The 14,461-nt window shown below is 39.5% G+C and overlaps 1 protein-coding gene across 10 annotated transcripts in view; it reads right to left on the bottom strand.

The window, feature by feature from the left end:
- LOC110473922 (uncharacterized) overlaps nt 1–14,461 on the bottom strand; it is a 224,217-nt gene that overhangs the window by 79,550 nt on the left and 130,206 nt on the right. For 5 of the 10 annotated variants that reach the window (XR_013340523.1, XR_013340522.1, XR_013340520.1 and 2 more), the window contains 3 exons: nt 13,527–13,773; nt 2,391–2,517; nt 891–1,267 (listed from right to left, as the gene is read on the bottom strand). Coding sequence is in view for 3 of the 10 variants with exons in the window: in XM_077785672.1 (XP_077641798.1) it covers nt 1,149–1,267; nt 13,527–13,576 (169 nt within the window). In the remaining 7 variants the exon portion in view is untranslated. Of the gene's footprint in view, nt 1–830; nt 1,268–2,390; nt 2,518–13,526; nt 13,774–14,461 lie in introns of those variants that run through there. The other 5 variants (XM_077785672.1, XM_077785673.1, XM_077785674.1 and 2 more) reach the window with 3 other exon arrangements.

Here is a 14,461-nt window from a genome sequence, read left to right as displayed (position 1 = left end):
AAATTGGAATGCTGCAACAACAGTGTTAGAATTAGGATCAGTGACTGGTTTAACTCTCCCTGACAAGGAAAGCCTGGCAAATGACTCGGTTCCAGCCAGTAGGGAATCTTCAGCCTCACTGCGCACTGCCAATGCATCCTGACATGTCTTGCCAAGACAGCCAACGTGGGCCTAGCAGATGCCCTCAGAAAGTTTTCTCTTCTTGTCTTCCTTGCTCCTATGCTGGTCATGTTTGACTCCAAACTAAATGTTAGGATGTGCTAGGTGCATTTTCTAGAACTTGCAAAAATCCTGGAGGTAAGAAATCTGGCTTATGGAAGAGCTTTTTCTTCTTCAACCTTCTGGAAAAACAGAATTTTTGCAATTACTCAACAACATGTGTGGGAGCCCAGATTCAGAGCCGTTGAAGTTTCTAGAAGGAATTACCGTGGAGCAATTACACGATCACAGTGGACTGAAACTTCCTTTACAATATGTGGGTTCTGCCGTGGGTTCTACAGCATTCAGACAGCCTCAGTGATATATTCAGAAAATTATTTTGGCTCCGCTGGTATCTCTCTTTCTCTCTAATAACATGCTGCCCTTTCTGCTGTATAGTTGCAGGACAGATGTCTTTGACTGATGTGTTTGAGACATGGGTGGCTTAATAGCTGTGTTATAATAATGACTGATTTTTGGTGTCCTGGGAGAACATCTCTCTTGACACTTCAGATATAAAAAACAAGTGACATTTTGAAATAAACAAGGTTTACAGGTGGTAGAATTAGCACTCAATCTGTCATCCTGCATGGAAGGTAAAGCCACAGACACCAGAGGATATAAACCAGAAATTATATTGAGGCAAGCAGACTAAAATTAAGAGTTTATTATGAGGAAACTAAAATGCAAACCTTACTCTTCCTTTCTTCAAAGTTGTTGCAGTAACTGGGCACATGCATTAAATGGTATTTCCTGGGCAGAAGGGCAAGGATGGGAACAGAGTCTGAGGAGCCACAGTGGAACTCTTGCATTCCCCAGGCAATATGAGGCTGGATTCCTTGGCAGTTCTCCTGGGGGCAGTTTGCAGCACCAATTTTAGCAGGTGGGCAGTTTATTCATTTCCTTCATTTTCTTCACCTCATGCAAAGGTTGCAAGGGATGGGTCTCACCTTCAGGTTGTAGCTTTGTATCCTTTCTGTGGCCTTTCCATGCCAGAAGCTGAGATTGGTGGTAAGATTTTAGCCAAATATAACACCAGTAATACCCATGGCTCTGCTGGCCAGAGTACCTGAAAGTAAGTAAATAACTGTTTTACTGAGGAAAAATACACGAGTGTTTTGAGGGTTTTTAAATTCCATGTTCCTGGTTAGCAACATTTATTTCTACATGAGAAAATCCAAAATTTTAGTGAAGGACTTCAATCCATACTCAGTCAAACTCATGAACCATTCCAGTGTAGACTTTAAATATGCAATTGTAGATACAACCTGTCTTTGATAAAATATTTTTGTATGATGGCAGAAGAGATACTACTCAGCTCTCGATTAATATTCATTGTATACATATATGTATTCAGGAAATTAAAAGGCATTTTCAGACAATAAGAGAGCATACAGCACAAATTACATTCCCAGATAAATTGAAACAAGCAGTGGTCAAGGCAATCTCTAGAATTCAGAGTTAGGGAAAAGCCAGGCACTTCACTTTCTCATTCAGGCAAGGGGATTAAGAAAAACTGAGCTGATAGAATCTTATGATCCCACCTACTTTGGGTGCATGTTTTCTAATTAATATAGAAATTTGATCAATTATCAAAATGCACTGGCTGATAGAGATGCGCCATTCAATGCTCTGTTCAATCCTACATGTGCCTTGGAAGCAAGAGGAATCTTTTCCAGTTCTGCACTAATTTAGACATTTAAATTGTCATTAGGTTTTGGGGTTTTTTATTTTCACATTTAAGGCCATCATAATTAATATATTAAATGAGCCAAACCAAGCTACCCTCCTGTCCTCCACCAAGATCATGCAAAATAGCACACACATAAGCATATGCAGAGAATTACATACAGGGAGATAGAGATATATGACATCAACATAGTTATCTTTAAGTATCCTGGCATTTGCAAAGGCTAATCATTTCATAGAACTATTTGCAGAATCAGCTACTTCTCTGTGAAGTTGCAATAATCATTAAAGTAAATGAAGAAATTTCCTCATCTCTTTCATCAGGGAACAGAAATCAACACCAGCTGCCATTGGACCCAGTGGGATTCTCAGGAGGAACTACCCACCACCAGGAGGGTGTTGGGCACACCCTGCCCTGCCCCTGCCACGCTTCCCCCCCATTATGAACACAACTGAAATTGGATTGCTGAGTAAGGAGCACAGGGCAAAGAAAACATTTTCACCTTTCATGTGTTTGGGGTAGTCTACTAGATCAAGGGTCATCTGCTGATGTGTATGTTCTTCTAATCCTTTTTTCAAAGATCTTAAGAATAGGAAGTGGATGGACACAGGGGAGCACTGCAAGGATAACTGTAAGAGACAGAAACAAATTAGTGAGCCAAAATCTAGAAAATGGGTGCTGCTGAAGCAAATTAAGAGGAAAAATGTCAAACCATAAAGATGTAAATGAACGCTGAATGTTTATAGAGACACTTTTGGCCAAAATTTCAAACAATAATTGGGCATACCATAACACCCACTGTTACACTAACATGAGAGAACAAGAGCACGTGAGATGGCTGGTTATGGTGTTGTGTTGTCCTAATCCCTCTCAGACTGGTTACAGGCCCAGTTAAGAAAGTCTGAGTTCATACAAATCAACAGCTCAGATGGCAAAGGCCAGCCTTAATGCAGTAGGAAAGCAGACTGGGAAAAGCCACTGTTAATTTGCTGCCTTCAGTGACAGGAATCTGCTGGTTCCCACCAGCCAGGCCCCAGAAGCTCAGCCTACTGAAAAAGTAGGTGAGCAAAACAACCATAACATTGAAAACTGAGGAGAGACACAGCCTGAAATGAAGTAGATGGATGCTCAGAAATCTTCACACATTCTGAATTCAAAATACAACAGCTATCTCCTTCCAGTCATGTCAAGTATTGCCTGGGAATGTCCTTCAAGTGAAAATTTGATGAAAGAGAGAAACAATAGAAGGCTTAAGTGAAAATTTAATCTCTTTCTGTTTACTTATATTTACATAATTAAAGACTGTAGCTAGCAAAAAGTGATGTTGCAAGAGACAGACCAAGTCAAAACCTTAGTGGACAAATAGATATCTGACAAAGGCAACAGGACTCAAATTATCCAGGCTCAGAACAAAACAGAAGGATCTGCCTTGCTGGTTTGCAGCAAGAAGAATTCAGTAAATTACATTTTTACATATTTAGCCAGAAACCTGCTCACTTTGTGTTTCCATATTCAAGTTCCACTTAAAAAACTCTCTGAAATCTTAAAAGTCTAGTCCAGTGCAAAGTTCTCAAAGCTGCTAAAAGTGATTGTCCACCCAGGCAGGGTGCTAAGGCATTTTTCTAGACCTGTAGTTCAAATTATTCATGTGATTAATAAAGATGATTCACAGTCATACTGCTCATGCTAATAAAGCATTTGCTCCCCAAGCGGGGTGTAAATGTTCAGCTTTAGGACAATATGCCCCAATATAGGTCCTTACCTAGGACCACCCTGCTGCAGAGGCTCTTTTAAAATGTAAGGTGAAAAGCCAACAAGTAAATGCCAGATTTTTTGTTTGTTTGTTTGTTTTTGGTACCAAAGACCATACCAAAATCATTACAATGCTGTTTTCCATTGTCACTGTACAGTTATTTGGGATTATTTCTGGTGTTTGTCCCATCTCCATGGGTGAGCAAGAGCAAGCATAATCTTGTTTGCTTGCAAAATACAGTGAGTTTATACACAGCTGTTTTCCAGAGTTTAATTTATTCTGTGTAGACAGAGTAGGAATGAGAGGAACAGGAGCCATCTCTTTCTGTCTTTTTTATTTAACTTCTTTTGTTAAGAAAATACTTTTGTCATCAGTGAATTTCAGTGGGGATTTGCCACCAAGCACAGTAGTTGAATTGTGATGGGTGAAAATCTGACTGTCTTGATATCAAACTAGAATTACAAATAGCATGTTATAGTTTTATCTAAATTGGAAGAAAGGATTATAAAATTCCTTTAGCAATAACTTGGGGCTTATGCTTTTTATATTTCAAATATCAGTTTGAATCTCCAGAATTAATGGAAACATGTCAGAAAGAAACCTCAAATTAGATTACATTGTTTATTTTTGGATAACTCAAAGATTATTTTTCTATCTCACATTCGCCAATAAAGAAAGAGTTAAATATAACTTTGGAAGGTATTTTAGTCATAACAGTAATCTCTTTATATATCAGTGGGTCAATAGTTCAGTAAAAGAAGGAACTATAACTTGAATAGACAGTAATTAAAAGAATCAATTCTTATCCTACTACATATGTCCAGTCATATTAACACATTTCTAGATTTCTTACTCAGTGGACTAGTCAAGATTAAAGGATTTGCTAATATGGATGAACTGAGTATGCTTCCAAACTGACTGAGCAGATTTGTGAACAAATTAGTTCATTTAAAATTGACAGTGAAAGATTGATTTTGCACAGAATGAGTTACCTAAGGTATTCATCATTTCCTCTGCTTCCATGCACAAGACAGAGATCTGCTTCTTTTTCTTTCTGATTGTAATAGGACTGCTTACTGAGCACCTTTATTTTACAGCCATGATTGCAGCCTGTCATTCTTTTAATTTAGACATATTTTAGCCTCCACAGACCTTCAGAAATAACTTCCTTAAAAGCCTCAGTCTAATGACTCATTACATGAGTTGCTCAATTCATCCACAGTACTTTAAATTATAATGCAAGGGGAAAAATTGCTAATTACACAGAAAAAGATCCAATTACTCCTGAGACCATTTGATTCATTATTCAGATTGTTTTGGGGGTGGGGGCAGGAGGAATGGTGTCTCTAAACATGGGGTTATGTATCAATGTATTGTGAATGGCTTTTAGATGTCAGATTTGCCATCAGTTATCATCATTCAGAGGTATCCAACATCTCTGTAGTTTTCCCTACCAATCAAAATAGACTTTCCAGACTGTGATTCATGCATATGTGCCAGTACACAGTTCTTCATCTTTAGCCATTAAATGCCATTAGAAGAAAGTTATAACCAATCCTTTCTTAATCCTGCTACATGCTATGTCATTCGCTGAGCTGCCAGAGGGACACATGTGACCACAAATTCAATGGGATGTGGCCCACAAGTCAAAAATCTCTGGATAGAAGAGTTCCTCCACTGGTGAAAAATGTGTGGTGCTTGATTTTCTGCCAGTCTAGATTTGCTCATGACCAGGTCCCTCCCATGTCTCAGTGTGATGTTTACTGCTGTATAGGAGTTGAAATCAAAGGGAATGACAAAGTTATCCAAGTCATCCTCTTCAGAGCCAAAATTACTGAGACTTAACTTTTTTCAGCTACCACCATAAACCACTTTGGACTCTACAGAGTTAGTCACATCCAGTCTAAACTTGTGTTTTGCTTATGGGACATTTGGGGCTCCCTTACCAGGACTGTAATCTCCTCAAATCTGGCTCAGGTTTAAAGCAGAAGGGAATTGAAATCATCTAACTACATTCTGCTCCCTGTCTAACAGTTGTAGTTACTAGATAATAAAATATTTTATATATATGTATGCCTTTACTTTAGTTTGTCCAGATGTGAAATGAGATCAAATTTTGATCCAAAGAACATTTGAATGTCATTGTCTGAGTGTTTTCATGCCAAAATTAGCAGTACAAATGAAGGTGATTGTAATGAAGAAAATTTGATAAAATCCTACTCTTTTATCCTACTGCAGACTATTGTTTGCAGCTATACTAATGTGAGATAGAGCAATTGTAGAGCTCTCAAAAATTACCATTTTTTTCAGAAACTTACAGTCTGCTCAGTCATAGCTCCAGTTTTCTACAGACTTTAGTAACTGATTCAGCACTGCTATTATTCCCTAAAACATGTGTTCTTCCATAACAATTACTCTTTTGCAGTATACCCATTTCATCATTAAACCTATCTTGCCTACAATGTGAGCCAAGCATTCCCATGTTTTGCAGGGTGTCACTTTCTAGTCCATACTTTCATTTTGTGCCTAACTGTAATCAGCCCATTTTTTTTCTCTTCCATTCATGCTTCTTGCTTGTTACTTAATTTCCTTTTATTTTGCCTAAACACTTCAATACTAATTGCTATTTCTGATTGCAATACAGCTCTCCTTCCATTTTCTAAAATTTTGCAGAACTTCTCCTGACAAGAATGTTATGTTACTTATGATGAATTATGCAAGAGCAATAAAATGCAAAATATGTAAATGGCACACGATTGTTATCTCGCTATTAAATGAGACAGTAACAGAATTTGTAATGTATATTAACAGGTTGTTCACATTTTTAATGCAGCAGAGGATGAGAGAAAAAAATTCTCTGGACTTTGTTCTGCAGTTGCAGGTGAGAGCAAGACATAATGAAGACACTCTCTCCACCCTCAGTGATTTGTCTTTCACAGTTCAATTCTGCCATTTCACAAGCTTGCTGGCTCTAGGGTTATGTGTCCTGGCAAATTGTTGTCTGTCACCTGTTAATGTATTTCCTCACTTACCTGATTGACAAATTCCCTGCCTTGGCATTGATTTGTGTGGATACACATGAATGTCTGATGAATTCAATCAAAGACCTCAACACTTTGGGGTAGTTTATCCTGTAGAGGTTTATCTTTAGTGCATTTTGAGAAGTAATCCATCGCAGTTGCCAAATATTTGTATGCGTCAGGGTCAGCAGTGAGAAAACAACTATCACCTTTAATTTGTGCTATCTGCACAGCTCCTGTCCTGATGACCCTGCCATGGTGCTCCACTGGATCTCATTGTCTACTTGCAGCCAAATCTGGCAGCTAACAGGCAAGTTTTGCAGGAGGGTCTCCCATCTGCTGGATTTGGTCTCCCCAGGCTACACAGTAGTTCACAGTCATAACAACTGAAGCAGATACTGAGCAGAGAGAGCCCATCCTCATGTCCACCCCAGCAAAGGAAAGCCATGGGTTTTGACCAGCCAGGGTTTGTAGCTGCACCTGAGTGGAGAGAGGCAGCAGTGGTGATGGGCACAAATACTTCTGTGCCAGCCTGACTTGGAGGCAGGTCCCCCTCATCTTGCCTGACTGCTCAGCCAGACTGAGTAGAGCTTAGTATAGGTTTCAGCTTTAAGATGAAAGTGCTCAAGAGTTGACTCACAGGATGGCAGGGGATGGGAGAAACAGCAGAATAATTTAGCAATCCTGAGTCTCTCATGTGCTGTGCTTGTTTCCAAATTGCATCCAGTTTTTTGTTAAGAAAGGGATCTCAATTCAAAAGCTAAATATTAGTGCATCTGCATGAAACTGAATTTTTATATCATCTTTCATTCTGGTCATGGTGAACATCACTATGAGGATGTCAATCTGTGGGACTAGCACCAGTTCAAACCAATTTAAATACTAGTCAATGTTGTTCCTGAGCTATCAAATATGAATAAATATAAATAAGCCCTTCTAGATCATTTTGTTGCTTGGGAAGCCTCATACACACACAGCAATGTAAGCACCTGGTGATTTCTGCTAAAATAACAGTCCTTTTGGCATGCCATTTACTTTGAATTATTCTGCCTAGACAGTGACTCCTGGATTCCTTTGGGACCCTCAAAATCATCAGTTTTTTGGGGGAGCTCAGTCGAGCATTGTTGTAGCCTGGGTCAGCTCTGCCTCTGCTCTGAAGCAGCAGCTTTAACAGGCCTTGAGCTCAAAACTGGGCAGATTTCACCTAGTCATAGTAAAGTCATATGGTGAGAAGCTTGAATAATAAAGTTATCCCAGTAATACAGCACTAGCATTAGCCAGGATTTGCCTTTCTCTAACAATATCAAGCTCAAAATTAAAAACAATGTCACCTCAAAGGAGTCATCATTTTCCTATTCTCCTGAATAGGAGCCTGAATCCTTTCCTTTCCCTTTTTTCCAGGTCATCATCATGAAGAATTTCTGCTCTCTTCAGGAGCAGGGCCTGCAGCTTTCACATTTAAAAAGCTTCTCACTTCCATCGAAGTGATGAAGCAGGTTCTTACCTAAGCCTACTGATGACAGATTTACTAGGTCTGAGAGGGAACAGAACAGGCTGTTAGAATAAAAAAATCAAGCCAGATTTTCTGGTCTGATCCGACAGGAGGAAGAAACCCAGGAACCTTAGCTTATTTGTTTGTTTGTTTTCTATTTAGAGTGTTACTTATTTTTTATTCTCATGAAGCTAAAGGATTAATAGTGGGAATATTAACTCAAGCCAAGCATAGTGTGAGAGCAGATGCTTTGCAAGCCTTTCCATGCAGCCTTGCCAGTCCTTCACAGCACAGCTCTGGGTTACCACACTTTTCTCCATTTTTGTGCTTCTTTTCAGCAGCCAGTCCTAGCCAGAAGGAATTGAATGATGGTTTTGTGATTTAAAGGAGTAATCAGAAATACTAAAACAAAGATTATTAGGCATATTTTTTTTCATCAACACAGGCAAGAATAAAAATATTTTATTATGTGTGTGTGACTAGGCTATAAAATGCTCACAGTAAGAATATCAATAAGGATAATTTCAGGTTTTGATGATTTTTCAGAACTTCAGAAATCTCTCAGGCATAAAGTGGGAGAAATTTTAAGGAACAAGGATTTCAGAAGAGTTTATAAGCTAAAGTCTATGTTTTGAGTTATGCTTGAAAACAAACTGGTAGCCATTTTAAGACCATTTTTCCTCTTTGCAAAGGACCCCACAAGACATATGCATGCTGATTAGCACACCCTGAAATAAAATTCTGTAGCTGTACTAATTGCTACTAATTCCCATACTGGAAGGGAATCCTGTAAATTGGGTCCCACAGCTTTCAAACTGTATCAAGGCCTAGAAAAAGGCACCAAAACTGGTGAAGGAGCTTGAAGGCAGGTCCTGTAGGGGGCTGCTGAGGCCACTGGGTTGGTCTAATTTGGGGAGGATGAGAGGTGACCTCATTGCTCTCTACAGCTTCCTGAGCAGGGCAAGTCAAGAGGGAGGACCCCAGTGGGTGTTGCAAAGCACTGGAACCCCTGGCACTGCCCTGCTTCTCCTGTCTGATTCTCCTGACTCAACGTGGTATGGGCAGGCCAAGCTCTTCAGTGCTCCTCACCTTCCCTTGGTCTTGCCCCTTCCATCCAGGGGAAAATGGCTCTCAGCCTCAGGCACCTCCAAGTGTTGATGGTTCTCCTCAGCTCCCAGAGCCTCCTGCAGCCTCTAGCCTCAGTCCTTGGTGGCCAGGCAGTGGATGCAGCTGCTGGGCACCCCTGTAAATTCATCCCTATGTTCAGGCTGGGCATATAAGGTCATTTATACTCCAGATATTCATTAGGGTGTGGGGATGCCAAAAGTGCAAGAAAGGGTTTGCTTCTCTCTATGTGAACTTTGCAGAGATGTAGAGAGCACACAAGATTTTCTAGCCCTTTCATGCAGTCACAACCAGCAGTTCCATCCCTTAAGTCTTGTGGTGCCCCATGGATTTCATGTTCATCATGGAAGAGTGAGACATCAGAGGTATGATCTGTAGGGTGCCAGAACGGGGAAGTGGATCTACAGATATGTCTGCAGACAATTTTTGCATAGTGTCTTTTTGTGCTACCCGTAAATTATTAGTCAGTTGATCATTTTCATTTAATTTTAAGAAAAACATTGTCCCCTTTTAAATATAAAAATATACAGTACTATTTTCTTCATACATTGCACTTGACTGACAAAGCACAGGTTGTTCCAGCTGAACTTTCTGCTTTCATTTTAAAATTTAAGTTACATTAAAGTTAAAAAAAAAAAACTGTACAACATAAATCTGTTTAATATTGTTGTTCATAAGTAGCAAATGATGCCAAAACCATGTAAGCTGTACAACAGGAATAAAGCCTCTGAAATGGATTTTCGTAAATCTCAGAGTCAAATTATTGCACTATAAATATGCAATATGCATATTGTTGTGTTCATTTTTTTCTTCAGTGAGGTTTTTCCATGTCAAGAAATCTCATCTGAAAATTTGGCTCAGTCCTTATCCTTTAAAATTCCACTAGCTCTTACACATTAGCATTTTCATACTTCCTATTTATCACTATGCTGAGAATTGTTGCAGTATGATAGAAAGAATTATTTTTGAAGACATAAGTAAGCCTGTTATCCACATGAATAAGGAAGATAATACAGTGATTCTCTCTGAAATGCATAGCCTTAGTGTACAATCAGTGTATTTCTTTCATGTTTATTCCTTTGTCACATATTCATTTGTGAGGGTTCCACAACATGTTCAGTACATGTCATGAGCTGGTTTACCACAAGTTTATCCTTTTCATGCATTTTAGTTCACTGGTAAGTCAATCACTGCACATTGACAGATTTTTATGCATCTAATAACTTCATTCTCTTATCAAAAATTCATTTAACTGGATTTCAGACTGGTTTTTTATAGGATTTGGATAAATTGAAGCATAGGTTGTAACCTATGTATCCCTTAGCAAAAATTCATGTAAGTTACTTCAATTGACATTTAATACACAATTACTGCTGTGGAATTTGTCTGTTGACAACAGGACCAGTTTAGAGTATTAGTGTCCCTGTTACTGGAGTATGCAGACAGTAGGCTATAAAGGCATTGGACTTCCATCCTCAACAAAGCTAAGCAAAAGTGAACCTTAATAATCTTATTTAATCATCTGGTGGTCCTTGAGTCTTCTAAGTCAAAGATGTTTACTCCTTGGAGTTATAGATGGCCTCTCTTTGCAAGATCAATTTAACTCCTGTTTTACCAGAAAATAAAAATGCCAGCAGCCATTTTCAATGACATTAATAGCAGAGTTCTATTACTTGGGGTGCAGAATGGCCTTCTTCTGTTTTCCCTTTGCATGTCCCTCCCTCTGCAGCATATCTGTGCAGGGATTTTTAAAACTGCATCTATTTCATTTGGGTTATTTGCTGCTGCTTTTTATTTATTTTTTAATGAAGCTTTTATGAAATTCTATATTGTACATTTTTCTGCCTATTGCAATTCCAAGTGCATTTATTATTAAAGTTGAATAACTTACTAATGAAAAAAGACAAGAATTCAGCTGCAGGGTACTTTGTTTTTGGGATATTCAGCTTGCATGGTTATTCTTAGATTTAACAACACATGTTCACATCCACGTGCACACTTGCACACACAGACACAATACCCACTGGACTATACCAGAACATAAGTTTTAAATTTGCCATTTTAGCAATAAATTTCTAAATTGCTTTTAGTATATCTCTCAGCTTCCCCTGGATACTTTATAAGTCAAGATTTAGCCTTAAAGGTGATTGCCAACATTAAAATCATGTGAAAGTGGAGAGCTTTTCCCACTCCGGTGTTGCACTAAAGCAACTAAGGACAGAATTTAGCCTCATGTGTCAAAGAAGGATTAGGCCTTCCGTAGTTTTGGTTTTGATTAAAATCATCATTGTTTAGCTGTACAATATATTTATGAAGAAAAAACATGAAAGAAAAGAATATATTTTGAACATTAGGAAATTGAGGCAAATAAAAAGGTTAAAGAAAACTATTTCATAAAATGGCATGTAAACATGTGGAATACGTTACCAAAGACAAGAGAGGTAACTTAGAACATATGTTTATGAATCAGTATGTTCAAAAGAGAACAAGATGAGTTTCTACACAAAGAGAGAATAGAGGGTGAGGAATGCAGGAAATTAGAGATTGGGGGGGGGGGGGGGGGGGAGGAAGCAGAAAGGTTGGTTTTATGAGGATTAGTAGCTTTTAAGAGAGCAAGGCTGTGAGCAGGTGGAGTTCCCACCCTAGTCTGAATGACAAATGCAAAGCTTGTACTTCAAACTCATATCCTTTTCCAAAGAGGTGAATGGGGTGGGGAGAAGAGTCTTCAGCAGCAGTTGAAAGCTAACAGCTAAATATAATGTTAAAATCTAAATATAAAGTCCAGGCTGAGATCTTTAATGCTCCTAGAGTTTTACTGTCAGAATTGCTATGCCAGAACATTTTTTGCTTCTTTTGAATGGGGTGTTTCTTCCCTTACTGTTTGATAAAATGAAGTCACAATCAAAAAGCAGAACTGACTCAGTGGCTTCACGGACAATGAACCCCTGGTAATTAAAGACCTTGGCTGCCAACTATGGCCTTTCTGCAAGAAAGCCAAAAGTAAGCCAGTCACTTTAAGTGTTCTCTTTTCTGCACAATCCTTCCAGGTCCCTGTCCAAAAGATCTGTTCTATATACCCAGTGGACCACCTAGGTTTGGGGGCACATCACGTTTGGGGTCACCTTAGAAGGCAGACAGAATATTATGTTAGAAGCCATAAATCCAAAGCTGACCTAAATGCAGTCCAGAACACACAAAAGATGCTTCTGAAAGGCTTCTCCTTGCCTTGATCATCTGGTTAAGTTTTGCCTCTCAGAATTCTTTTCTAGAAAGGCATACACAAATACACTGCCTGCACCTCTGGCAGGCCTATTGTACTTCTGCTTCCCAGAAGTTTCAGGTTCTGTGAGAAGGGTCTGTTTTACTTGATGAAGATGATGTTAGCAATAATATCACTATAGGTATGAAGAGTGACCAAGTGTTACTCTACATTTGGGGTGTGCATCTGCATCATTTTGCTGCATTCTTTAGAAGTTCTACATGTTTAATATTTTTCCATAATAAAGCCATTGTTTTTCTCTCTGATTGATTGTCTAGTCTAAATGCAATAAATGGGTATGTTTGTATTGCTGGCAACTTCATATCTATGTATTTCTTTGCTGGCCTACATCCTAGATCAGTTTTGACCTGAGTAAAATTTTTACTATTTCCTTTAAAAAGAAAACTCATGTTAAAGTAGGGAGGTTTTAATAAACCAATGTCAGACCTTTTTATTAACTTCAAACCTCCTATGAAAAGAAAGGACATTTTTCCGCACGGCATTGATGAAAATTAAAGATTTTAAATTTCCTTGTGAAAAAAAAAGTAAGAAAATATGCAGAAAGCAAATTCATGGAGGGTAGGTTTATAATCAGGCAAATCTCTGGGTGAGTGATATTCCCAGTATGTGTTTGCTATCCCTTATCCAGGCAGCAGCCCAATATGGCATGTGAACATGTACATGGACTGACAGAAACACCAAAACACCATGCCGAGGATCACCAGGAAATTCTGCACTGTTGAGGAGTGATGCTGTTGAAAGGCATCGCCCTGTCTGCTCCTACACCAAGCTTAGCCTCTTTCAACATCAAACCTAATGACAGCAGAGGGCTTTCTCTGCAGATGGGGGAGGCCACACTCCCTCCCTCCATCCTTCCACCGCTGTGGTTGCTGTTTGCTCCCCTTCATCTGCCTGGGCTGAATCAAGTCTCATAATAGTGTCCTTGTACCTGTTAGTGACATCTAGGGGGAAAGCTTAGGCTTACTTACGCTGTTTGCTGTCCTCTCTTCACTGTGAATTGTATGTGATGAAGTAGCATTGCCTTTATGCCTCCATTTTGTTGCAGGAGGTGGGATGCTCTATGAGTGGATGCTTTTGTTCAGTGGTGGTTTCCTGTGCTGTTAAGTGGCAGCAGATGGTCGCCCCGCAGTGAGATGAGCCCTGGCCATGGTCCTACTGGCAGGGGCAAGAGCACTCAGCTGTCCCTTGCATCCGAACTGGTTTTATCAGGAAAAGCTGGAGAACAAGATAAAGAATCAGATTTCACTAAAGCAGCTCCCCCATCCCCCCGCAGCATCTGTCAGGGCCTGCTGCCTAAAGCTCCACCACCCTGGGAGGCTTCAGACTCCGAGGGAGAGGGTGTGCTGGGCCGTGCCACGCTCACTCCTGCTCCCAACAATATGGTCCTTGCCTTATGCTGCATTACTATGGATGCACAGTTTCCATGAAAGGGTTTTATTTTTTCATGGCCACCTGTCCTTGCAGGTCTCCCTTTGCTTTCCCTGAAGTGATATTTCAGACCTGTCTGCTATAATTTCATTTCTGACTTCTGCGATTCGCACTTTTCTTTCTCTGACTCTCCCGTTAGATTTATTCTATACCAAAGGTTCTCTTACGTGAACATTAACAATGGTTGAGTTCAAGTTTGCTCTGTGCTGCTCTTCTGAGTCATACTTTTATTCCAGGGGCTTGTGTCCATTCTTTTATAGCATTCAATGTTAAAAGTTTTCTTGTCCTTGCTCTGCACTTGGTTTCTGACAGCCTTATTCTGGGCACTGTGTTGACACAATAAATTCTTTCCTCTGCCAGTCATATTCCTGATAACATTAGATCTAGAGCTTGCCATCTGACTGTGAGCTCGGCTCTTCCTGCTGCACAAGGCACTCCAACAGGACATTGTGCAATACAAAACACAATTTCCATG

The sequence above is a fragment of the Lonchura striata genome, chromosome 10 (assembly GCF_046129695.1).
Source record: "Lonchura striata isolate bLonStr1 chromosome 10, bLonStr1.mat, whole genome shotgun sequence".
NCBI classification, from domain to species: Eukaryota; Metazoa; Chordata; class Aves; order Passeriformes; family Estrildidae; genus Lonchura; species Lonchura striata.
Note: the sequence above shows the minus strand (reverse complement) of the source record. Positions and strands in the feature narration are given on the sequence as shown.